Source organism: Mus musculus, chromosome 4 (assembly GCF_000001635.26).
Source record: "Mus musculus strain C57BL/6J chromosome 4, GRCm38.p6 C57BL/6J".
In the NCBI taxonomy this organism is placed as follows: domain Eukaryota; kingdom Metazoa; phylum Chordata; class Mammalia; order Rodentia; family Muridae; genus Mus; species Mus musculus.
In genome coordinates, this window is record NC_000070.6 from 24,483,121 (window position 1) to 24,510,150 (window position 27,030).

At 38.7% G+C, this 27,030-nt stretch overlaps 1 protein-coding gene across 5 annotated transcripts in view; it reads left to right on the forward strand.

Annotated features, from left to right (window-relative positions):
* Positions 1-13,330: 13,330 nt before the first annotated feature.
* Positions 13,331-27,030, forward strand: part of Mms22l (MMS22-like, DNA repair protein) — a 106,500-nt gene continuing 92,800 nt past the window's right edge. For 3 of the 5 annotated variants that reach the window (NR_149739.1, XR_003954900.1, NM_199467.3), the window contains exons 1-8: positions 13,331-13,945; positions 14,718-14,843; positions 16,917-16,966; positions 19,628-19,715; positions 19,812-19,992; positions 22,225-22,315; positions 24,194-24,324; positions 25,285-25,398. Coding sequence is in view for 2 of the 5 variants with exons in the window: in NM_199467.3 (NP_955761.2) it covers positions 13,788-13,945; positions 14,718-14,843; positions 16,917-16,966; positions 19,628-19,715; positions 19,812-19,992; positions 22,225-22,315; positions 24,194-24,324; positions 25,285-25,398 (939 nt within the window). In the remaining 3 variants the exon portion in view is untranslated. The remainder of the gene's footprint in view (positions 13,946-14,717; positions 14,844-16,916; positions 16,967-19,627; positions 19,716-19,811; positions 19,993-22,224; positions 22,316-24,193; positions 24,325-25,284; positions 25,399-27,030) is intronic. The other 2 variants (XR_003954899.1, XM_006537730.4) reach the window with 1 other exon arrangement.

Here is a 27,030-nt window from a genome sequence, read left to right on the forward strand (position 1 = left end):
AAATCAGTCTGGGGGTTCTTCAGAAAATTGGACATAGTACTGTCTGAGGATCCAGCAATACCTCTCTTGGGCATATACCCAGAAGATGTTCCAATTTGTAGTAAGGACACATGCTCCACTATGTACATAGCAGCCTCATTTATAATAGCCAGAAGCTGGAAAGAACCCAGATGTCCCTCAACAGAGGAATGGATACAGAAAATGTGGTACATTTACACAATGGGGTTCTACTCAGCTTTTAACAACAATAAATTTATGACATTCTTAGTCTAATGGATAGATCTGGAGTTTATCATCCTGAGTGAGGTAACTCAATCACAAAAAAACTCACATGATATGCTCTCATTGATAAGTGGATATTAGCCCAGAAACTTAGAATACCCAAGATAAAATTTGCAAAACACCTGAAATTCAAGTAAAAGGAAGACCAAAGTGTGGATACTTCGTTCCTTCTTAGAATGGGGAACAAAATACCCTTGGAGGGAGTTACAGAGACAATGTTTGGAGCTGAGATGGAAGGATCATCCAGAGACTGCCATACCCGGGGATCCATCCCCTAAACAACCACCAAAGCCAGACACTCTTGCATACACTAGCAAGATTTCGCTAACAGGACCCTGATATAGCTGTCTTTTGTGAGTCTATGCCAGTGCCTGGCAAATACAGAAGTGGATGCTCACAGAAGTGGATGCAAATACAGAAGTAGATGCTCACAGTGGATAGAACACAGGGCCCCCAGTGAAGGAGCTAGAGAATGTACCTAAGGAGCTGAAGGGGTCTGCAACCCTATAGGAGGAACAACAATATGAATTAACCAGTACCCCCAGAGCTCGTGTGTGGGGAGCTGCCGCAGACCCTCTGGGCCCCTTTGTCTGAGTGGAACGGGACTCTAGCCGTGGGTGGACAAAGCGTAGGATGAGTGACAAACAGATGCACACAGGAGAGGTCATGTGGAATCTGAATGTATTTTTCAAATCCAGCATCAGACTTTTTATGCAGAAGACAATAAGGAAGTTAGGTGACATATTCACAAGGTACAAATGAGGTAACCAGAATCTTACATAAAACAGGAATGCTAACACAAAAGGTCTAACGGGAACCACCTAGGATAGAATTCATTGATAACAACCGGGATCAAAAAGGGCTCCACCTAAGATTCGCTTAGAAGCCAGGGTCAAGGGCTTCGTGCCCTTGCCATAGTTCCTATTTTAGTCTATTGTATAGTCTACCTTCCCCTTAGGCCATTGTAAATACATGTGTTTGGGTGTAACTCAGCTATAGTCTTAGAAGCCAGGTGTGAGGTCTTTACTCTCTTAGGGCAAGGGCTTTCACACCCAAGTCATGGTTCTAACTAGGGCGTTCTGTTCTAGCCAACCATCTCATGAATAATGCAATACTCTAAAACCACAGCCCGATCTACTTCCTAAACCATTGTAAATTCCTGTATATAGGTATAACTCAGCTATAATTCTAAGTATCTATTCTGGTTTCTCCTACGGTCAGAAACTTCTTTCTTCCTTGGTGATGGTAGATTCCTGTGAAGGGCAGTGACCTAACTTTTACTCAAAGAGATAGTATAATACCAGGGGCAGTACTGAATTCCAAGCCCAAGGTCTTGCTCAAGGACATTCTAGGACTGTTGGAACACTGAGGCTTTAGCTATGTCAGAATTCAATCTTAAAAGGCACTTATAATAGGATGATACTGAAAGAGAGCACGTGGATCCATACACTAGACTAATGCGAGAATGGAGAATTAAGAGAACGCCAGACTCCAGGAGGAGAGCTTCCTTGAAACTCTTTTTGCCTCATGAGCAGCTTTTAGGCATCCCTGCCTGACAGGCTGACTCGACCGGAGTGCCTGTGGCAGGGAGCAGGTGTGGTGGTAGTCCCAAGATGGCGCCTAGGACTGCAACCAAGTCTTATGACTTGCACCTGACTTCCTCATACACCCGAAAATAAGCCACGTCCATTGTGAGAGCTGTGCAGGTGCACCATGACGCAAGATCAGGCCATTTGAAGAAGGCCAATGAACTGAGATTACACGGACTGGGCTGATGGGGCATGGTTGAGGGATTATATAAGGGATTGCGATTGGGGGCTAGAGAGAGATTCCTGCTTGCATGTTGAAAGATTCCAGAATAAACTGCTTTGAGAAGAACGCTGTGTCATCGCTCTTTTCTGCTGGTTGGAGACAGAAGCAACATTTGTGTCTCTAGCTGCATTGTGAAGAGAGGCCCTTGGTCTTGAGAAGATTATATGCCCTAATACAGGGGAATTATATGCCAGGGCCAGCAAGCGGGAGTGGGTGTGTTGGGGAGCAGGGCAGGGGGAGGGTATAGGGGATTTTCGGGATAGCACTTGAAATGTAAATGAGGAAAATATCTAATAAAAAAAAGAAAATATTTTGAAAAAAAAAAGGATTATCACAGTTTGGCTTTTTAACTGTTTATGTCACCCCATGAACAGGTGGGGAGGGTACAGTAACTTCCTACAGCCTGTTACATGTAATTCTACCTTAATTGCAAATGATCACGGGAGATGAAAAGAGGGAGCTCCATTTATGTGACTTAGGTAGCCCTCATCCCTGGTAGGGATGTTCCAGATGTAGTCTGTTGTAGGCGAGCACAGGCACCTCTGTAACAAACCCTCACTAATGCTCTCGAAAGAAACCAAATAAACTGTTCATTCCCTAGAGCGAACTCTATTGCAATTGTACCCAGGTTTGTTATTGGGACCTTAGGAGAACGAGTAGAGCTTGCTGTCTCTATCTCTGGGGAAGAATTTACCAGCAGCAATGGAAGGAAGCTGACAGTGAATTTCCCTAGCACCTGCCTATTCTTTGTTGTAACATTTCACTGTAGCTTCAATGTTACTGAGCAGTATGGAGATGTTTAAGCTTTGTGTCCTCTTGATTTAACTTCAGCATGTCACAATTTAGGAATTTACCCATTTCTTGTAGATTCTCAAGTTCTTGCAATATTTATGTTCAAGGTATTTTCCTCTGGATTTCATTAGAATCTGTGTTAACCAGCATTTTTATCTTTATTAATTTCAATCTTTACTTTCTTTTTTTGTATGTTTTGTTAGGCGCTGTCAATCTTGTTTAGATTTTCAAGGAGCAATTCTTTGAGTCTATGTATTGTTCTTTTAATCTGTTTCACTAAGTTTATCACTGCTCTTCATTATTTCTTTATATCTACATCTGCTGGGTTTGGTTTATCTTCTTTTCCAAGTTCTCTAAGACCTTAGTTATTTTTACAAGTTATCTGAGTTCTTTCTTTGCCTCCCAATTTTGGAATTAAAGGTGTGCACAATCATGACTGGCCATCCTGGTATTTTTAATATAAGCATGCATAACTATAAGCTTTCCTCTTATAACTCTCTCCATGTATCTCAAGTTCTTTGGATGGTGTGCCTTCATTTTCATTTGAGTCTAGGCTTGTTTTCTAAATTCAATTTCTTCATGATTCCTTCTCCAGCCTACTAGCTTTCTTTTGCTATTGATACCTGGTTTTGTTTCACGATGATTTGGTAAAAAGACTATTTAAATTATTTTGTATTGACTTATAACCTAGAATATGGTCTATTGGCAATAAAATACCACAGGATGCTGAAAAGAATGAGTACTATTCCTCTTGAATAGTATAGTCTCTGTCTGGATGATAAGACCAGATAAAGTATAGTTTAACTCTTGATTTGTTTCCATTGATTTTTTTTTTTAATTTGGTGTGTTCTTCCCAGCCTTGAGCAGGTTTTTTTCCAGCCTTGAGCAGGCTGAATAGACCTTGAATGTTTGGACCTTAACGACCTAGGTGGAGTCATCCATCTTGGTTGCACTTGCAACTTCTACAGAAACTTAGAAGAATAGACTGCCTGCTGACCTTGCTTTCCAACATAATCCAGCTGATAGGAAGAATGGGTCTGTGGGCTTCCCCTGTATAAACACAGTGCTGAATATTAAACTTGGAGCCTTGATCAGAACCTTGTCTTGGCTTCAGTCTTCTTCTCCTGCCCCTACCCGCACCGGTCTTTTTTTCATTTCCATCACCCCTTTCAGGTAAACCCAGTTTGTCCATGGCTGCTGGATGGTTACAATTTGGATAACCAGACGATAGCAGTGAGGTATTGAAATCACCCACTATTTTTGTGTCTTTACCTACCTGACTTTTTATGACTAGATTTGCTTGTAAAATTAAAAGCTGCAATGTTTTGTGCATAAACATTTACAATTGTCATATCTTCTTAATGAGTTATTCCCTTTAGTATTACTTTCTGAATAGCTTTGCAGCTTATTTTATCAAGTATCAGAATAGCTGTGCAAGTGTATTTTGGGCTTCTGTTTGCTTCACAGATCATCTTCATCCCTTAAATCCCAGTCTGTGGACAAATTTACTAGTGAGGTGTGTTTTTTAAATACAACAGATTGCTGAATCTTTTTTTTTTTTTATTAATTTGAGTAGCTAGTCTGCTTCTATTTGCTTGTAAGTTGAGGCCATTTTCATTTAATGTCATTAAGAAATAATTACTAATTCTTATAGTTTTGTTATTTTTCTTATTGGTTGGATTTTGTTTGTACTTTATGTTTTGCTCTATTGATTGGAATTGGTGATTTGCTTGTTTGCTTTTTGTGTGTGTGTGCTGATTGATTCCTTTCAGAGTTTTCTCTGTATATCTCCTGACCCCATGATCTCATAGTCTCATGATAGAGGCTATTTTTCTTTGTTCTGTGTACTTAATAGTCTTCAAATGTCTCCTGTGTTGGTTTTCATGGTCTTAGTTTGCGCTTACCTATGTTGGAGAACCCTACCCTGCTGTTATGATCACAGTTCACCATATTCAGATAGCTCTGCTAGCTTGGCACAGAATGGAGGACTGTCTTTCTCATGGGGGCTTCCTTTTCTCTGCCTGACTTTGTTTGGAGAGAATGTCTCTGAGCAAGACACCTGTCTTGATTTGGAGTGTAACCCTACACAGGGCTTCTTGTAAGAGCTGCATGATTCAGCCCTCGAGTCTCTGCTCTCTCCCCTGCCCATATGATAATTAGATACTGTTATGTTGTGACCAATTAGACCTTTCCACCTGTACCCCTAACAGCCATTATATATCCTACTCCTAGATCAATAAAGTAGAACTGTCTCACTGAAGCTGTGTCCCAGAAATTCTTCCATCATACTCATGGCTGTCCAAACTCTGCTCATCCTTTCTGCTCCATCTGCCCTAGTGAGCTGGTGGCCAACAACCCCCAAAGAAAGGGAGACCCACTTATCTGAACTGTCCTTATTTCTCCATCAAATTTAAAGGATAGCTTTGTTGAATATAGCAGTGCTGTCTGGCATTTATTAACTTTCCTGGCTTGAAATACAACATGCCATGGTTTCCTGGCTATTAGAGTTATTATTTAAATATTTGCTGCTATTCTGATATATTTACCTTGGTTGATATTTTTGTCTTTCACCTAAAATTATAAACTGCTTAAAAAATACTTGCTGCTATTCTGATATGTTTACCTTGCTTGATATTTTTGTCTTTCACCTAAAATTACAAAGTACTTAAAAATTACTAAGAGTCATCAAGGAGAAGCTCAAAACATGCAGGTGATCTTTCTGAAATGACTCTGCCATAGACTGTCAAAGTTAATGACAGAATTGCTTCTCTAGACAAGGCTGACAACAACTTCATTTTAGGAAAGATTTCTGCTATTAATATTCTTTTCCTATTGCTATTAAATATATATAATAATCAGTAGGCATTAGCCTACCCTTTTGAGCAGATGTCTACAGAACAATCAAGATGTACTGTCTTGTAGTGATGCTATTTAGACAAATAGATGATTTCTTAATTCTTAATGATGATCCTATAAGAATTCCTAAAACTATATATTAGTATTTTTACACTCTTTTATAATAGGACTGCTTTTAAGTTCTTTATAATATAAAAACTACACTGAGAACTCTGCCAGTCTTCAAGTGCCACTAGTTAATTGCTTCTGAAATAAGAAGCAGGCATCTACAACTTTGAGCATATTCCAAGAGGTTGTAAAACCATTAACCAAAGGTCATAAAAAGGGAACTGAGGATTTACTATAGGTATAAGGACAGAATATAAAGTACTGATTGGGTTTATCTATACAAAATTTTGCTAATAACTTAATCACAAATATTATCTTTAACTCTCCATGAATATGTAAAGCTAGTGACAGATGATGAATGTTTAGCCAGATACTTACTCTTAATGGATATGCATGTAAACATTCTCTGGTGTAAACTTCTTAAATTTATTATTTAAATTTATGTGAAAACTTGTGGTAAACTTTTTACTGTGTGATCATGTATTCTGAAAGATGTATAAGTGCTGAGGACAAAGAGAGAACAGACCTGATCCCTTTTTCTGTTTTTCTTTCTTTTTTTTTTTCTTCTTTTTCACTTTTTGAGCTTATGAGAGCCTCATAAATTTACTATTTTTTTTCAATTATTTTATTTGTTTACATTTCAGCTGCTATGAACATAGTGGAGCATGTGTCCTTGTGGCATGGTGGGGAATCTTTTTTGAATATGCCCAAGATTGGTATAGCTGGGTCCTCAGATAGATCTATTTCCAGTTTTCTGAAGAAGAACCAGATTGATTTCCAGAGTGGCTGTACCAGTTTGCAATCCCACCAGCAATGGAGGAGTGTTCCTCTTTCTCCACATCCTCGCCAGCATTTGCTGTCACTTCAGTTTTTTATCTTAGCCATTCTGATTGGTGTAAGGTGGAAACTCAAGATCATTTTGATCATTTCCCTCATGACTAAGGACTTTGAACATTTCTTGAATATTTGAGATTTTTCTGTTGTAAATTCTCTGCTTAGCTCTGTACCCTATTTGTTTTTTTTTTGTTTTTTTGTTTTTGTTTTTGTTTTTGTTTTGCTTTGTTTTTTGGAGGTTAATTTCTTTCCTAAAATGAAGTTGTTGTCAGCCTTGTCTAGAGAAGCAATTCTGTCATTAACTTTGACAGTCTATGGCAGAGTCATTTCAGGACATAGTTCAGATATTAGCCCTCTATCAGATGTAGGATTAGTGAAGACTTTTTTCCCAATCTGTAGGTTGCTGATTTGTCCTATTGGCAGTGCCTTCTGCCTTACAGAAGCTTTTCAGTTTCACGTGGTTCCATTTATCAATTGTTGATCTTAGAACGTGAGTCACTGGTGTTCTGTTCAGGAAATTTCCCACTGTACCAATGAGTTAGAGGCGCTTTCCTACTTTCTCTTCAATTAGATTCAGCCTATTTGATTTTATGTTGAGGTGTAGGGAAAAATAGAGTTGGTTGGCCTTAAGAAGGCCACACCAATGATTGATTTACTCTCTGATGTCTGTTTCTTGATTGGATCCTGCTGAAACTCCAAGACATCTGGTGTTCAAGCAGAGATTCACCAAGGCTGTATATTCTGTAATATACAAATCTCAAAACAAATTTTTAGTATCATCAAGATAACCTTTTTGTTTGATTCTCTAAAATCTAGTTCTTTAGGAGGTCTTCCTCTATTAAATCTGGAAGGTGTAAATACCTTAATCACCTTTTCCAAAAACTCAAAGACACAACCTGTTTCTCAAACAGCATGTCCTTGAGCCAGTAACCAGAAAACCCTTTATTTAGACCTCTCTTCCAGAGGAATAATGTAACCACAAAACTCAAAATCAAGTCCATTTTATAAATCAAAACAATCTAAAACAAATGAAGTAAACTAAGATACTGTATGTGCCTATACTAGGCCTTTCTTATCTTGCCAAGTAGGAAAAGACATTCAAGATTCCCTTGGAGCCCATGTTAGCAGAATATGAGATTCCTGTGGTTGGTTAAACCATCTATACCATCTTTCCATTTGGCTCTCTGCCCAGAGCCACAGACATATTTTGTTAATACCCATATAATATCTGTCTGTTGAACTCTCTACCTGGAGCCACAGAAATAGATAATTATTAACTGTTCAAAGCAGGCAATGATTATCACTGCACTCTCTACTCTGGAATCAGTGACTAATATTCCCTATCCCAGTTCAAATTAAAACAATCCAAAGTGAATGAAATAAACTAAAATACTATATGTGTCTATAATTAGGCTTTTCCTATGTTGCCAACAGGATATAAAACCCAGTATTCCCGTGGAGTCCACGATAGACAGAATATGAGTATCCTGCAAGGCAAGTAAAGCAATTTTATACCATCTTATTGTTTTGGCTGTCAGTGTAGAGCAGCCAACTTGTTATACCATCTATCTGTTCAACTCTGTCTGGAGACACAGACACTTATTTTATTAATACCTGTTCCACTGCCCTCTCCACTTGAAGTTAGTGACTAATATTCCCTATGCTAGTTCTGAACTGCAAGCAAAATTCCCCATGTGATTCAGACAAAATCTGTATATAAATCTACCCTAAAAGCAATCCCAATTTTAAAAATTTACAGTTCAATCAGTCTTTGCCCCAAGCCATAGGCAACTTCCATTCCACAGTTCTCTGAATCAGAGCAGCCTGCATTCCCCACTGCAGGGGACCTCAGAGCCTGCCAGCAGTCTCTTTGTTTCAATTCCTGCACTTGAGTCCATGTGACTCCTGTCATGTGACTCGTCTCAGTGCTGGCTAGCTACACACTAAGAAAGAAAGAAAGAAAGAAAGAAAGAAAGAAAGAAAGAAAGAAAGAAAGGAAGGAAGGAAGGAAGGAAGGAAGGAAGGAAGAAAGAAAGAAAGAAAGAAAGAAAGAAAGAAAGAAAGAAAGAAAGAAAGAAAGAAAGAAAGGAAGAAAGGAAGAAAGGAAGAAAGCTGTAACTCTCAGGCTAATAGGCTTAAATTTCTAGTGGAGTAAGAAAGAAAGAAAGAAAGAAAGAAAGAAAGAAAGAAAGAAAGAAAGGAAGAAAGGAAGAAAGGAAGAAAGCTGTAACTCTCAGGCTAATAGGCTTAAATTTCTAGTGGAGTATTGCCCTATATTGGGTGCCACCTGTTGCAGGAAATTAAAAAAATATTGTATCCGCAATTGTGCCTCTGCCCTTGCAGACTGGCCGGTCATCTGCTGGCAGGCAATGACTGGCCTGTTTTGATCTCATGAAGACTGACTCAGAACTCCACAATCTCTCCATCCAGCTCTCTAGGTTCCCACTGGCAGTTGCTACCACACCAACCACATGTTTGAAATCCCCCACAGACTTTCTGGTGCACATCTGGGAAAACCACGCTTTACCTTCTCTCTTGAACCCACATGAGTGACCACATGAAGGAAAATGCAACAAAAAATCAGTTCAAAAACAATGGCAACTCAATCTTGGTGCAATAACTAAAACCTAATCTTGTAAGCCTTATTAAAATCCTATTCCTCCAGTGGCAGATCCTTGTGGATCTGCCATGCTACTGAGAATCTCTAGCAGCTACATCTTACCCCTGTGCTGTCCCCATTCCAAAAATGAGCTAACTCTCTCCTGCAACCTCTCTTCCTCCCTCCAACCCGAACGTCCTGGCTACTTGCCCAGTGATTGCCTCCTTTCTTCATTAGGTGATAGTTCAACAGCACCAGGCCCATCCACAACAGTATTCCATTGTGTAAATGTACCTGTATCCATTCCTCTGTTGAATGATATCTGGGTTTATTTCTGCTTCAGATAGTATAAATAAGGCTGTTAGGAACTGAGTGGAGCATGTGCCCTTATTACATGTTGGAGCAACCTCAGAGTAAATGCTCAGGAGAGGTATAGCTGGGCCTTCAGGTAGTACTATGTTCAATTTTTGAGGAACCACCAGACTGATTTTCAGAGTGATTGAACTGAAAGACTCCGAGAGGAGCCCCTCACTCAGGCCTCGGGACAATAGTGGACTCCCAAGAACTCACGAGAGACCAAGCTTGTTGCAAACCACATGAGGCTTTATTCGGGGAAAGCCAGAGTTCTGGGGACAACCCATATCCCACGCAGGGGTAGAGGAGTTGACCATGAGGGGAAAGGGGTCCCAGTTTTTATAGGCCCTCGGGGGGGGGGAGGGAAGGAGAAGGAGGGAGTAGGGAATTTCCAGATCTAAACAATGTCTATTCTCAAGAAATGGGTATGGGAGGGGTACAAGGAAAGAGTCTAGTGCAGGCAATCCTAGCAACTCCGGATTGGCCGCAGCTGTGGTTGCTGGGAGAATGAAAGCTGAATCTATAATCTAACCAAGGCTACCTGACATTCCTCAGGCAGATGTTATAGGACTTTTGTGTCTCTTAGACAAAGTCAGAAAAGGAGAATCCCTGGTGACAAAGGGATTTGTCACCATTTTGCATCAAGCTCAGGGCTTTCCAGTAAAGGCAGACTTCAACTTTCGCAGCAGGGTTTTCTGACACACATACAGCAAATAAAGTAATCTAAATAATTTAAAAGATTTCTAGGAGACTGTAAACCGTAGAGTCATTTGGTCTTGCTGTTTTTTTTTAATTTATTTATTACTTTTTAAAAAGATGATCCAAATTACTGTATCAGATTTCGGAGCTTTCATATCATCCTTAAGATATTTTGTGATTTTTTGATAGCTTGTACTATCAAAAATATATCAAGGAATTTGTACATTTCATCTTTGCTCACTGCAACCTTGTGTTAATACTTTAAAACACCCTTATCCTTTGAATTTCTGTAAAGTCTATACTGATAACTCTAATCCTTAAATTTGTTTTTTGGTGTGTACTTATAGGATTATGTGCTTGAGTTTTTGTTTGTGGGCATAGGAACGTATGTGTGGAGGCCAGAGGCCAACCTCAGGTGTCATTAGTCAAGTGATTAGTCAAGAGATGGCCCTTATTTTTGAGACAGGGAGTTTCTTTGGGACCTGGGGCTCAGAGGAGCCTAGGCTAGCTAGCAGGAGTGTCCCAAGGATGCCTCCTGCCTCTGCCTTCCCAGTGTGAATACTACAATCATATACTCATGCACCTAGCTTTGTGTGTGTGTGAGATGAAGGCATAAATGAGGTCTTCATTCAGCAAGCACTTTACTAAGCCATCACCCCAGTCTCTTTTTTACTGGCAATTTATGTCTCTTTCTCCTCCTCCTCCTCCTCCTTCTCCTTTTTCTTCTTCTTCTCCCATCTCTACTGCCATTTTGTTTTGATTACTTGGTCAGTCTAGTTAGATGGTTTGTTAACTGCATCTTGATGCTTTTGAAGAATCTTTTTGTTTCATTTATTTCATTTTTTGCTGGTTCTATCCTTTTTTTCTTTGTTGTTATATCTTTGGTTTGAATTCACTGAACTTCCAATATTTCAAAATGGATGTTTGCATCATTGAATTCTTCCCCTTCTAATGAAAGCAGCTCCTAATTTCACTGTAGTTACACAATATACTTCGTATGTTTTCAACCTTTTTTTAGCTTTTGTGAATGAAATGCAGAGACTTATACACACTATACAAATGTTCTACCACTATACTTCACTGGTAGCCTTCAATCCTTTTTAAATAGATAAAATTTGTTTCATGATTCTGAATATAATCTGGTTTCATGTTCCATGTTTTCTTTTTAATTGTATAATTTTACTGTTAGCGTAGTCATATGCATCAATTAGATTCAACTGGGAGCTAGTACTATCCAAATCTTTTATAGCCGTATTAATTTTCTATTGTCAATTATTATCAATTGCAGAGACATTTCAATTTTCTAATTAAGATTGTTAGGTGGATGTGGTGATGAATGCTTGTAGTCTAAGCTACTTGAGAGGTTAAGACAAGAAGACTAGGAAATTGGGGGCAGCTGGACAAAATACCAGCATTTCATCTTTACAAAACAATATTATTTGAATATTTCTGTTGTAACAGTATTATGTTATATTAATAAATATATAATAGCTATTTCTATCTATGGAAGCTTATACTTAAGTTCTTAACATTTCTATATCTTGTCAAAATTAAGATAAAAATAATTACAATTTTGTCTGATTCAAAGAAGAGTCTCTAACTTCTCTTTAGTTCTTTTCATTTCTAACCTGGACTACATACACTTGATAGGCTACACCCTTGCTTTGCGCTTTGGTTTGTTTTGGCCGACAGGAGTGAAACATGGGATGTGGTTTACTCCTTTCAGTGTTTCCCCCACTTGTCTGTGGTGGGACAGTTGTGTTTGTCTGTGAAGGCAACCACTGTTGTGTGACGATAAGTTAGGTGACTGCATCCTACAGGCACAGGTCTCACTCCTCTCTAGTAATCCGTGTTGATCCTTACTTTTCTGCTCAAGAATGATAATTGTCTCTATTAGCTGTGGGTGCCTAGTCATCCCATTTTGGGATCCAGTAACCATGGACACACCTTTGTAAGTGACCATTTCATTAAGTATCACCTTAATTGGCCTCTGTCATTTCTTTAGTTCTTCCCACTCCATGATTCACATAAGTTGAGCTCACATAATCAACATCAGGTATTTAAACAAACACAACAGACAAGAGTGTACTGGAATGTTGATGGGAGGAAGAAAAATGGCCGTATGGTATGTTGTCCTAATTGCAGTGCCAACACTAGGTATTCTCATATTCAGAAAACATACTCTTGACATCACTGTGGAAGAGACCTTCATGATACAATACTCATCACCAGCTATCATCAGCAGTCAACAAAAAAAAGCATCAGGTCTCAGAGTACCTCAACTGGGCTGCACAAATACATGTACTATAGTAGCCCTACACTGCAGTGGGAATTTTTTTTTTCTTCCGCTTCATCCCACATGTCATTTGAAAATACGTTGATTTTAACATCTAAGAGTTAGGGTAGGTTCCCTATGAAGTGGATGCCCGCAAGTAAAGCAATATATTTAAATGCAGCAGGCATTTGAATCCCCATGCCCCCCACCCCCATCTCAAGACAGTAATATTCGAGTCAACTTTAAAGAACACTTTAATAAGGAAAATGGATCGGAAAATATTTTTACAAAATTGTAACTCTTGTCCAGAGTTACAATGTATTGCAAAGGGAGCAAAAGTTGTTATGTCTGAGGAAAAAAAGCCATCTAACTTAGTCAATGTGTCCCTTGTGTTCTGGGTCACTGCTGCAGAGCAGAAGGCATCCAACACAGGAAAGCCGGGGTGGGCCCCAGGGCAGGAAGAGGGTGGCCGGGCTGCGGGAGGCCGAGGCAGGCGCGGGGCTCTCCAGAGCCCGGCCTGAAGCTGATCCCCGCCGTTCGCAGACCCTACTTCCAGGCTTCAGCGGAGAGCTGGCCACCTCGCAAACTCTCAACGGTACGGAGAACCGTGAAGAGCGAATCCCTGGACTTGTCCGGGCCGACGGGCTCTCGCGAGATCTCGGTCCGCGCCAGTGAGGACTCGCGAGAGGGCGGCGCCGGAGGCGGGGCACGCCGTGGCGGGAATTTCGCCTGCTTCCGGTTTCCTCTGCCCGGCGCTGCGTTCCGCGTTCTAGGTTTGCGGGGGCCTGCGGTTTTCCCGCGCGCTCGCCCGCCCCGAACGCCGCGCTGGGACTGAGGGAGACGGAGGGAGGCGGCGGGGCTGCGTGCTCCATCCGGGCCGTGCGGGGAAACCAGCCTGAGGAGGTGCGCGAGGGCCTCAAAACCCACGGCAGCCCGGAGGGAGCGAGGGCGGCGTTGGAAGGCTTGGCGGCTCCGGCGCCTGCGGGACGCCCGGAGGATTCTGGACCTGTTGCCTTCAGCTTCTCTGCTTTCACGTTGGTTTCCCCGGGTGCTGAGGGCACATTTTGGATCTCCGAGGTAGCTCCTTACCGTACTTTCAGCCTCTTGCAGCTTGTCTTCGGAGCCCGAACGTAACTGCCCGGAACCGCGGTGGCATTGCAGAGCAGGATGTAAATAATGGATGGCTGTTCAGCAGCGTCGACCTTCTTGACTGACAGCTTAGAGCTGGAGCTGGGGACAGAGTGGTGCAAACCCCCCTGCTTTTCTTGCGCTTTTGACAACAGAGAAGGAAAATTCTCTGGAGAGTCCTACCTTGCCAGTGGCGCCCTTAAGCGGTAGGTTAAAAAACAAACAAACAACAAAAAACCGAATTGAAGGTCCCCACCCCCAGCAATGTTGATTATCACCAATGTCTAACGTAGGTGCTCAGCAAGCCTCGTTTTACATACGCTTAGTATATAGAAGAACTTTCTGGATAATTGATAATCTCTTAGGAGTGGGTAGCTGGATATTTAATTTACTTAGACTGGTTTCAGAGCAGCCTAGTCTCTTGGAACTTGTATTTCCTTTTAAGGGGTAATAGTTATCTATAAGTTTTCAGTAGTTTATAAGTAGAACCTGATAGTTTTTGTTGCACGGGTTCTTTCCATCCAAAGCATCGGCATACAGAATTCATAGACACATTAGTCGAATGAATATTACAATAAAATTGCTGTTCTTGAATTATTTAGGTAATGCCCTTTGAGGAAACTTCATTAAAGAAAACCATTTTTTGTTGATTGTATGATTATACCTTGTTAATAATTTGTTAATAACCTTAAACCACATTAGGTATCTATATGATGTCATTCTTCCTAATTCGGAATATTTGGTGTTCTGAAAACCCATTTTCTTGTTCAAAGATAAATTACTGTGACCTCAGACCACTTTGTATATTGCTTGGACTCCATTTAGATTTTCCTTTTGGACACAACATAAGGTGTCAAGTAACCCCTCCCCCCCCCCCCCAACACACACACACATACACATATACATATGTGTTTGTGCGCGTCATCATGGCATGTATAGTCTGGATTCAAATGATTTAAGTCATTGTTTTCATTACAGGTTAATTTTAAATCTTGATCCATTACCAACTAATTTTGAAGAGGATACAGTAGAACTATTTGGCTTCCAATGGGTTACAGAAACAGCGCTAGTCTATTCCTGTAGAGAGCTCTTTCATTTATTCAGGTATGTATGTGTCTATTTTTAACTCTAATGCTGTCTAGTTTTATATTGCTGCTTTTCCACTACTGATTACAAAAGCAGGGAAATTGCTCTTTTTTATTGCTTTGCTGGTGGTCTTACCAGGAAACACTCAAGCAGTTATGACTGATAAATAATGGTTTTAAGGAGTTGTTTATATTGTGTATATTGATAAGCGAAATCCTTATCAATATATATGTGTGTGATTTAATCTCTAGATTAAATTAGTCTCTGATTAAATTAATCACATGTGATTCTAGAGATCTAATCTAGGTTATTGTATATGTTAGGCAAGCATCATACTACTGAGCACTGAATACCTGCACTGTGTATAATGTACATATTCTCTATATAACATATTGTATATGCATTGTTTTTGTTTCTAAGACAGGGCCTCAACTCTAGCCAATGTGTAGCCTAGGTCAATGACCTAAAACTTACACAGCAATCCTTTCTTAGTCTGTGATGCTGGGATTACAAGCATGAACCATCATAGATAAAGATTTGAACTACGTGCCATGAACCCTCATAAAGAGATGTCGGTGTATCTTTGATGTAGTAGATGCTGTCAATTTTTTTTCTTTGTAGGTCAACACAATCATGCATGAATGTTTTGAGTATCTGTATGTATTGTATACTACATGCATGTGTGGTGCCCTAGAGGTCAGAAGAGGGCATGGAATTAGAATTATGGATGGTTGTGGGCTACTACCATACATGCTGGGAACCAAATGCATGTCCTCTACGAGAGCAAAAAGTGCTCTTAGCTGCTGAGCCATCTCTCCAGCCTTGTGTTATTTATTGAGAGAACAAGCTGAGCAAGTTTTCTGTAATTGTAAACATTGTAGTGAGATGGGTCTTTAAGAGAGTTTCAAGGCAGATAGGAATGATGAAATGGGATTGCCATCAGGGATTAAAGCGAGGCATCCTAATAGCTTTACATACATACATATATATATATATCATTTATGTATCTGTTTTGCTTTGCTTTTTTGTCACTGTGATTAAAGACCATGACAAAATGCAGCTTGTGGAGAAAAGGCTTTATTTGGCTTACTGGTTTCACTTCATCATCAGGAGAAGCCAAGGTGGAGCCTAGATGTAGAAACTGAAGCATAGACCAGGAAGGAATGCTGCCTTCTGACTTGCTCCCCATTGCTTGCTCGGCCTGATATACTATCTAGGACCACCTACCCAGGGATGGCACCATCCCCAGTAAGCTGGGCTTCCCATAGCATACAATCATGAATCAAGAGAAGGTCCTTAGATTTTACTATAGGCAAGTTGATGGAGGCGCTTTCTCAAGTTAGGGTCTTCTCTACAGGTAACTATTTTGTATCAAGGTAACTAGGTATTAATAAGGACAGTAATCCTTTTCATTTTCTGAACCACTATACAAGCTGTATGATACAATTTAACATAAAACTTAACCCTAGAATGTTTTTTTTCCATTTTTTATTAGGTATTTAGCTCATTTACATTTCCAATGCTATACCAAAAGTCCCCCATACCCACCCACCCCCACTCCCCTACCCACCTACTCCCCCTTTTTGGCCCTGGCGTTCCCCTGTACTGGGGCATATAAAGTTTGCGTGTCCAATGGGCCTCTCTTTCCAGTGATGGCCAACTAGGCCATCTTTTGATACATATGCAGCTAGAGTCAAGAGCTCCGGGGTACTGGTTAGTTCATAATGTTGTTCCACCTATAGGGTTGCAGATCCCTTTAGCTCCTTGGCTACTTTCTCTAGCTCCTCTAGAATGTTTTATATATCTTAAGTTTACTGAAGATAGAAATATCTCATTGATATTGAAGTCTGATTTTCAAATAGTTTCTGAGATCTATCTTTTATAGATACTTTGTAAGTTTAGACATAATTGTATTTTTATGTATTGTGTATTTTAAAATTTACTATGTAGGAAGCTGACTTTTAATAAACATTACAAAGTGAATTATAACAAAGGTGAATTGCTCCAGGAGTGCTAGAAACACAGTTCAAATAATTGCTATGTGCTTTATACATTATGCTAAAGTTTACTCTCTCACATTTTAAAAATCAGGCAACAGATATTTAACTTGGAGTCCTTGGTACAAGTCAGCTGTGATTTTGGTAAGTGTAATATGTATAATTTCTTTGGAGGTGAGGAATTGGTTGGCGAACATATGCACAAGATAAAGGAGTTAACAGACCTCTTAGGACTCTTGATCTTCTTTTCCTGGTTTCTAATTCTGTTTCCTTTTGACATTTAATGCATTGCTGATTTAGTGGAGTAGTGCAGGTGCCTTGTGAAGGAACTTGAACAGCAGTGTTTTTATTGTAGGCCAGCTGCTTCTCCTTGTAAGAATTTTAGTGCAATGTAGTATTTGGAGTCCTGACTTTATAGTCAACCTAGGTTTTAAACTCAGCTAATAATGTGTTTCGTACGTAACAGTTCCTATCTTATTGATTAGTTTTTGTACAGTTTAAATACCATGATGCATGCTTAGTGTTTATCTGTGTCTATCATAATGACTAATAAATAGAGATCGGCTGGAATGTTTTTAGTCAAATAGGTTTATTAATTTATCAAAACATTGAGTACATACACATGCACTTGCTGATTTGTGTAAGATGTAATAGCTATGGGGCTTTATTCTGGATTGGATATTGTTAAAGAGCGAAGGCAGTTAGATGAGCCAGCCACAGGAAGGAAGGAAGGAAGGAAGGAAGGAAGGAAGGAAGGAAGGAAGGAAGGAAGGAAGGGGAAGGGGAAGGGGAAGGGATGGAAGGAAGGTAGGTAGGTAGGGAGGGTTTTCAGTAATTAAACTGGGCTTCATAGCATGAAGACAAAGATATTGCCTGTGGTCTCTGATTGCATAGAGCCTTATTTCTGTGTTCAGACATGACTATAAAGGGTTGACAATAACCACAGAGTAGTCCTATCTTATTTTTATATTTAATGAAAATTGTTTATTTTCTGGCATCATAGTTCTAGCTGTTATCACCTGCTAGTTGTTGACTGTCAAGTTTGTCTTGTTTTCATTCGGTGTTAGAAGTAAATACAGATTTTCATTGTTTTATTTTATTTCTAGTGGGACTGTTTCGTGCCAGACATGCAAAGTACTTACTGCCTGGTGCAGAGTTCTTGTTCTATCCCTTAAGTTCTCAGGTTTACTTTCAGTTGAGGCAGAGTTGACCCATCTTAAATATATGGAGTATGTGTTTAAAATCATTATTATAGCCTTGGTGACTGGTGACTTGTCCATCACTTTTTTTTTTTAATGGTTTTTTTTTAGACAGGGTTTCTCTGTGTAGCCCTGGCTGTCCTGGAACTCACTTTGTAGACCATGCTGGCCTCGAACTCAGAAATCGCCTGCCTCTGCCTCCCGAGTGCTGGGATTAAAGGCATGCGCCACCACCGCCCGGCCCATCACTTTTTTTATTGATCTGTTTTTATTGCTTGATTTTCTTTTGGTTCTGTGATACATTTTTCTGTTTATTTGAATATCTACTAATGTTACATAATGATATATGCTATGGATTTATTTCAACTTTCATCTTGTAGTTTTTTAGTTCTGGCTTGCGATTTAATAATTTTATTCTAGTACGTCTTTCTGGAGTTTGTTTTCAAGTTTGTGAGGGCTTCTACAATCAGCCTAGGAAGAATCCTGGCAAACCTTTCTGATGTGTGGAAATTTATGTTTTTCAGTTCTGCTAATTAAGAACGTGAGCTGTCCTAACTGGTGTGCAGTTTTAGAGTTGTTTCCAATGGTCTTTAGTCTAAGGCAGTGTGATCCTGCTTTTGGGATCCTTTTTTTCTACCTTTGATTAGTTGTTTTGCATATAGTAGCAATGTATATAATTCTTGGTGACGTGAATGATTAAAAAATTGGGCAAAAAGAGTGTCAGGGATAGCTGGGCATGGTGGCACACACCTTTAATCCCAGCACTTGGGAGGCAGAGGCAGGTGGATTTCTGAGTTCAAGGCCAACCTGGTCTACAGAGTGAGTTCCAGGACAGCCAGGGCTATACAGAAAAACCAAAAAAAAAAAAAAAAAGAGTGTCAGGGATGAGTTTAGGAGAATTATTAAAAGGTTATTTCATATAAAATAATTATAAGGAGTTTTGATTTCAGTATAAGTATAGTTGGTGACCTTTTATTCATTTTGACTTGAGAGCAACAAGAATTAATTCACAGGGCGAGAGAAATAGTCCTTACGCAGATACTGCTCTTGTGGAAGAGTATATGTCTCTACTATACACCAATTTTGGGCAGCTCACAGCCACCTGTCACTCCAGCATTAGGGGCCTCTGATGCTCTCCCAGGGTATATGCATGTACCCACACACAGTCATACAATTAAATTAAAAATGGTATCTTAAAGCCTGGCAGTAGTGGCACACGCCTTTAGTCCCAGCACTTGGGAGGCAGAGGCAGGCAGATTGCTGAGTTCGAGGCTAGCCTGGTCTACAGAATGAGTTCCAGGACAGCCAGGGCTACACAGAGAAACCCTGTCTCAAAAAAAACAAACAACAAAACAAAAAAATGGTATCTTAAAGAATTCATATTTTAAGCAAATTTTGCAAACAGATTTTAGCAAGGTGAAACAAAATTCTACTGTGCGTTCTATTGTGGTATGAGAGACTAGAGAAGGTAGGTATTTCAAGGTATATTTGTTTTAAACTTAGTAAGACTTATAGGGTAGATTTTTAAGTTAAGCCTATAAGAAATTTTGGCCATTGCTCACTGACAGTGTTTAAGCTCTCCTTGATAGTATCTGTTTCCTTTTAGGGAAAATAGCCACCTTGCACGCCAAAGCAGACAGTATTAGGCAACAATGTGTAGTGTTCCTTCACTACATTAAAGTTTTCATCTTCAGGTAGGATAACAGATGGGTATTTTTACTATTTCACTGATATCTGTGGGTCTATCCACACAGACTCTTGTGTATTTATTCTTTCTAATGACTTTTTAGGTGTCTGAAAGTACAGGAAGCAGAGAGCCACAGTCGCCCTGCCCATCCCTATGAGGCTTTGGAAGCCCAGCTTCCCTCCATGTTGGTCGATGAGCTCCGTGGATTACTTCTGTACATTGGACATCTAGCTGCACTTCCCAGTGTTACTGTAGGAGCGTTTGTAAATCAAAACCAGATGAAGGTTTGATTAGTTTATTTTTTAAATTATCCAACTTTTTTCTCCCCCAAGTAAAAGTATTATTCAAGAATAAGAAGAATTGGTACATGTGTGGCATGAAATGAAGCTCTGATCTGCTTATTAGTTATGTCTTTTTACTATATATATGTGCCTTACCTCAGTCTCTCTAGTTACAAGAGATTTGGGAAGAATTAAATGATTGGTGTGCCTTAAGTGTGTAAAACACTACCCTGTATCAATAGCTGTTCTCCATTCAACAGTGTAAATGCTTAGACTTTTCAAATAAAAATTAACATGTTTGAAACTTCTGTCATTCTCGTTGATAAAGGTTTAGGCAAATGTCATGTCATTTATATGTTACAGTAAAATTTAAGAAAGCAAGTTCATTGCTCTTTAATTGTTTTTCACTGTCTTATGAATCTGAGGTTGGCCTCGGGATGACCTTGAACTTCTGATCCTTCTGCTTTTTCCTTCCCCTGTCCCCCAAGTGTTGAGCTTATGGGCCAAGTTTATGAAATGCTGGAAATTCACTCTTTCTCTGAGATTTTTGTGAACATTTTGATTTGGTAGACTTGAAGAACTAGTTTATTTGAGGTGTATAAGATATATATTAGATCAGGAGGACTTATTAAAACATAAAATACCAAAATATTATTCTGCAATGAATTTTTTTTTTTTTTGAGACAGGGTTTCTCTGTGTAGCCCTGGCTGTCCTGGAACTCACTCTGTAGACCAGGCTGGCTTCGAACTCAGAAATCCGCCTTCCTCTGCCTCCCAAGTGCTGGGATTAAAGGCGTGCGCCACCACCGCCAGGCATGAAATAATTTTTTAAAAACATAAGATTTTTATATATAGCATATCATCTTACATATGAAGAGCATTTAGCTACTATTTCCAGTTGAGCATCCAAAATATTTGCATTAGAGATATTACTTATTAGTTTTACATATTACAAATAGTTTCTGCTATTTCTTTGTTTTGTTTTGTTTTTTCCCCCACCAATTAACCTGAATTTTCCAGATGATTGAGGGTTAGGGTGTGTGTGTGTGTGTATGAGTATGTCTGATTATATTTGTTGATTCTCTCTTTTATGACATGTTATTTATGCTGTTAAAAAGCACTTTAGTTTCTACATTCATAGCTGCCATTCATTTCTTTTAAAATATGTAGGAGGCAGGGTGCTAAAGAGATGCCTCAGAGGTTTAAGAGCGTGAGGTGCTCCTCCAGTAGAGCTGGGTTTGAGTCCCAGCACCCACATGATGGCTCACGAGCATCTGTCACTCCAGTTCCAGGGAATCTGATGCCCTCTTCTGGTCTCCAGGGTCACTAAGCATGCACATGGAGTATATGCATACATGCAAGCAAAACACTTGTCTATATTATAATTTACAAAATTATGTAGGGAAATAGGAACTCTGCTAGTTTCTTTAAATGGATGTGAACACTATTAATGGGTTACATTTCCCTCGTTGATTTGAGATGTCATATTTATTTGTCTCTTCCCTGTTCTGCATGTCTTCCCTCCCCGTTCCACTATGTTATTAGTCTAGCATTTGAGTTTGTTTGTAGTGACAAGGAAGAACTCTTGTCATTTTTTTCTATGTTCTTCAGTGAAACTTGTTAATGTAACTTTTTACAGTAATTGACAGGTGGTAACCCAGTGCACCTAAGAACTAAATATTCTGAGTTTTGATTTCAATAGAATTGTTTGAATGCTTAATCATGGATTGAGAAATAAAATTCTTGAACTTTGTGAAGATGACCTTACAGGTTGGTTTGGTAATCTGAAGTTTACTTTTTTAATCTCTTATCATTCCTACGCACTCACTATATATATATATATATATATATATATACACACACACACACACAGACATATACATATCTCACTTTAGTATGCACTGAGGAATATTTCTAAGATAAGTTCTAAAGCAAAAACTATATCTTAAAGATTTCTTTGCAGCCCTGTGGCTAAGTATAATCAGCAGTTGGTTGGAAGGAGTCTGTACTGTCCAGTCTTTTCAGCCATCTCAAGTGTGTGCCTGTATTAAACTAGAAAGAAAAAATGTATCCTTTTAAGGATCTCCAGTGAAAGAATTCTCTAGTCAAAGACGAATTTTTCCTGAAATTTTGAGTAGTTACTTGGTTCTTTATCTGTGTGCATGGAGTTCTGTGATGTGTAAAATACCTAGTGAAATAAGAGTTTTAATTCACACTTTATAATGTCATTTACAGCTCTTCCCTCCATCATGGCATTTATTACATCTCTATTTAGATACCCACTGGCTGGTGTTGGAAATACTGCATATTCTGGGAGAAAAATTGAGTGAGTTTATGAATTTCTGTCTTAATTCTTTTTAAGAATCCTAAGGATTGATCCTAAGGATTGGTTGATTCTTTTTAAAAATCTTAAGATTGAACTCTTAGTTGGTGATTGATTGATTGACTCATAATTCTATAATTGAATTTATCAGTTGAGTATGCTGGCATATGGTGGTTTATAATCCCAGCTCATAGGAAGCTCAGATAGGAGGATCATGAGGCCACCCTGGATTATATGCTGAATTCTGGGTCAGCCTGAACTATGTAGTAAGACCCTGTTCAAAAGAAAATAAACAATTCTATTGCATTATAAGTATTTAGTGATGTTTAAAAAAAGTAGGTAAGAAGTGTTTGTTTATGCCTCTCTTTCACCCAAGGTGTCCATGTATCATTTAGCAGATTGTGGGTGCGTGCATGTGTGTGTGTGCTGAGACAAGGTCTTTGGGGGTTGGTGGGTTTTTCTGTGTAGTTCTGGCTGTCCTGGAACTCCCTGGGTAAATCAGACTTGCCTCAAACTTACAGATATTCACTTGCCTCCGCCTCCCAGGTGCTACACTTAAATGTGTGTAGCACAACTGTCTGTCTGAGACAGTCTCTGACTGACTTAGCCGGGATATGCCATTTTGGCTAAACTGATTGACCAACAAGCCCCCAGAGTCTTCCTTCCCTACCATTGGATTATAGGTCCATGTTGGCCTTTGCTTGGGTGTGGGGATCAGAAGTAGGGTTTTGTAGTGATGTAGCAGAATTTTAACCAAGACACTTCCCCAGCTCCCATTTAGCAGCTTTTCAGAGATCTATTTGTGAAAGTGCCTGTGGTTCAGGTTTTCTAAGGCTGCATTCTTCAGATCAACTACACTTGTTTAGCCATGCCTGCCTTTTAACAATAGTTTTTGGTTATTTTTAAATATTGTAAATAATATTTCCCAGAAAACATTCGTACATACGGCTTTAATCTGTATACATGTTCTATAATGTATTTTCTTAGACATAGACTGGAGCATTGAAGTTTTGACATTAATGATAGACTATGGATTATTTTCTTATATCCTTCAGATTCTTGCCAGTAATGGATTTATGTTGCTAATACATGGAAAGAGATACCAAATGGTTTTTTTTTTCTTCATTGGCTTTTTGGTTATCAATTAATAATCAACATGTTTATATAATTTTAATTTTCTGTTATTTGCCTTCTCTTTTATTTTTGCAAATTTTCTAACTTTCTTTTAGAAGCTTATATATATGGATAATAAATAATCTTATATTTCAGATGCTGTGATATATTTTGTTCATTTGGTCTTTTTTTCCTTGAGACAAGAGTTTCACTTAACTATTTATTTACCTCTGGCTGACCTCAGTATGTAGACCAGGCTGTCCTAGAGCTCAAATGATCCACCTGCCTCTGGAGTGCTGAGATTAAAGGCATGTGCTACCATACCCAGCAACTGCTGTGTTTTTGTTGTTGTTGTTTTGTTTTTAAATTTTGCTGTTGGCATTTTAGTTTCCAAAGACAAGTGGTAAGCATACCAGCATCAGTTAAAAAAACAAAACAAAACAAAACTAGGGTATTAGCTTTTTTGTTCTTAGAGTTTTAGATGAATACTTTTTTGTCTTTTTCTTTTATTTTAAAGTGACAGCAATAATGCTTTTTAAATATGGTCTCATTAATACAAAAGAAGTTAATTAAACTGAATATAGAACTGGAAAAGTTTTTATTAGGTAATACGTGGACCCAAACTTGGTTATTCTCAAATTTAATTTACTTTAAAAAAAATCCTAAAATTGTATTTTACTTTAGAAGAATCTGAAAAAGTAAAGTTTTTTTTTCTTGTGAGAATTGATACAATCTGAGATTTTAAAATAGAATTTATTTTATTTGCAGAACAAGTTGTTTATGGTCGTCAGTTTATTGGTCAGGCAGGTGACAATTTAACCAATGTCAGCCTCTTTGAAGAACATTGTGAACATCTTTTCTGTGACTTAATATGCCTGTCACTCAACAGATTTGACAAGGTAATGTTTTAAGAGTTATTAATGTGTTAATGACAATAATCCTTAATACATGTGGTTTAATACATAAGAATTTGAAATATGTTTGTTAATGTTTCTCTTGTTTTGTATTTGGTTACTAATATCTGGGAGCTAGATGTAGCAAGAATTTTGATATAAATGTCCCAGTAGGCTGGAATTCATCTTACATGTTAATTTTTAAAGTGGTTCATTAAAATAGTAAGTACACATTAATGACTATTACATATTAATAATGCGTTTTGGTAAGTATAAACATTACATAATGCTCAAATCAGGTTAAATATTTGAAAAATATTTATCATTGTGGTAAAAACATTCAGGCTGCTTTGTTCTAGCTTTTCAAAATACCTTTAAAAATATATAGTATGAAACTATTCTCGCTGTATATATCAGTATCCTGGAACTGTTATCCCTGCCTAGTTGTAGGTTAAAACATGTTTACTTTGCCTTATATTAAATGCGAGTTTATTTCTAAATTTCTATCAGGTGAGTGTGTGTGTGTGTGTGTGTGTGTGTGTGTGTGTGTGTGTGTGTGTGTGTGTGTATGTTAGTGTGTTAGATGAAACAGATACAATTAAGTAAACTGAGTGAGGTTCATTCCAGCTTATACTCAAAACCGGTGTTGAATAATAATGTTATGCTAGAAGGTACTTGCCCCAATGTCCTTTCTAATTTCTTTATCTGCTATTACACTCTTGGGCCTATTTTAGTAGTTGTGACAGCTCATTTCTAACAGAATCTTAAAGCGTACTGATTGGTCGATGCTTAAGAAGTTTTCTTTTTTGTTTCTTTAGCTGAAAATTAGGTTTATTATGTAATTTGGTTGTAAAGGCAATATTTTTAAAAAGTTGGTGAAATGATACTTTTCTTAAATTGAGGAAATATTTTAACTCTTTATAGCAATCATCTCTGACATGTAAATAGCTCTGCTTCTTTTTGTAGGTCATGCCTTCAGAAGCACTACTGATTAGTCACTGCCCATGCTCCTGTGTTAAAGAATTATGGGTTCTACTTATTCATCTTTTAGACCACAGAAGGAAATGGTCTGTTGCAGATGTAAGTTGGAAAATTGCTAGTTACTTGTTGTGACTAGTTTATATGTTGAATTCCATATATAGGAGAATGGCTGCCCACAGCATACATAGTATTATATTTGCATACTAGAATATTCTGCTGTCTTAGCCTGTATCTTCCAGAGAATGGGCATCATATCAGTGGAATAAATAAGGACGTTATAAGAGATTGACTAACATAGTTATAGAAGCTGGTCCTGGGATGTATGTGACAAACTGGTGACCCAGGAGAACTGTCTATACAAGTTTCAGTCTGAGTCTAAAGGCCTAAAAGCCTGAGAGCCAGCAGATCTAGTCTCATTCCACAGTTGAAGAGAGGGGGCAAAATCACTACACCAACTTAAAGAAGTCTTTCTTGATCTGCAGAGCAGCTTTTTAATTTAAGAGTAACATGTCTGGTTAAGTGGAGGAATTCACACACATTAAGGAGGGCAATCCACTTTACTGAGTCTACTAATTTAAATGTTAACTTGAGAAAATTTAAAAGTATGTATCCAGTATAACATTTAATCTGCTATCTGGGGATTTGTGCCTGATTAAGTTGACACAACAAACACATATTTTGTATTATTTATGTATTTGTGTGTGTGTGTGTGTGTGTGTGTGTGTACAGATAGTAGAATGAGGAAGAATCCTGAAGTAATGATTTCCCTAATACGTTGTGAAATGAAATGAGCAGAATGTAAAAGATTGTAGTAAATCATCTTTTATGTAGGAAACCAGAGAAAAGGGTGTGTGAGCGCATGTGCTGGTGTACTCAAAGAAATACTGGAATGACAAGAAGCCATGAGCCTTGGTGAATTAAAACCATAAATTGCTGGGTGCTAATGTAGAAGTTTATCAGCAATGGGGCAGGACTAGCCAGAGATAACTCTGCTCTATCGGTCTCTGCCTAGTGGCTTGCTCTGTACTAGGGAGCCTGAGGAGTTATTTCCAGAGAGCTCTTCGAAAGTGAAGCTGAAATTCCAGACCTCACCTCAGAAAAGCATTTCAAGATGAGTCAGTATGAAGCAGAGTTAGAGGCTTTTCTGTTGTTAGTTTGTTTGTTTTTTTTAAAGATTATAATTACATTACTTCTTAACGCCAGGCCTTCTTAACTACCCCCTAACTGTGCCCCCCCCCCCCATTCAGATTCACAGCCTCTTTTTCTTTAGTGTTGTTTCATATTTGTGTGTGTAGGTACTTTTCTCTGGGGAAGATTTTTTTCCCACTATTACCGTTCCTTAGTTGCCTGTAATTCTTTTTGTTGGGTTGAATCCTCCTCCTGAATCCTCCTTCCATATTAGTATGTCTCTTGCTGTCATCCACCATGTTGATGACAATTCATGGGTGTAGCTTCTCTGACACAGCAAAATTACTGTTTCTCTTACTCTTGACAATCTTTATCACCATCATCCCCTTCTGAAAAGATCCCTCATCTTTAGGTGCATTCATTTGTTGTAGATGTTATCAGATTGGACTGGGCTCCATCACTTTGCATTTTTTCAGTAGTGTTTTTTTGGCAATAGTCTACATTTGTTGGAATGATAAGTTTCTTCAGCAGGAGTGAGAAATAGATGTATGTCGGTATAAGAACAGTTTTAGAATGTAGTTATGTATTAACTATGGGGAAACT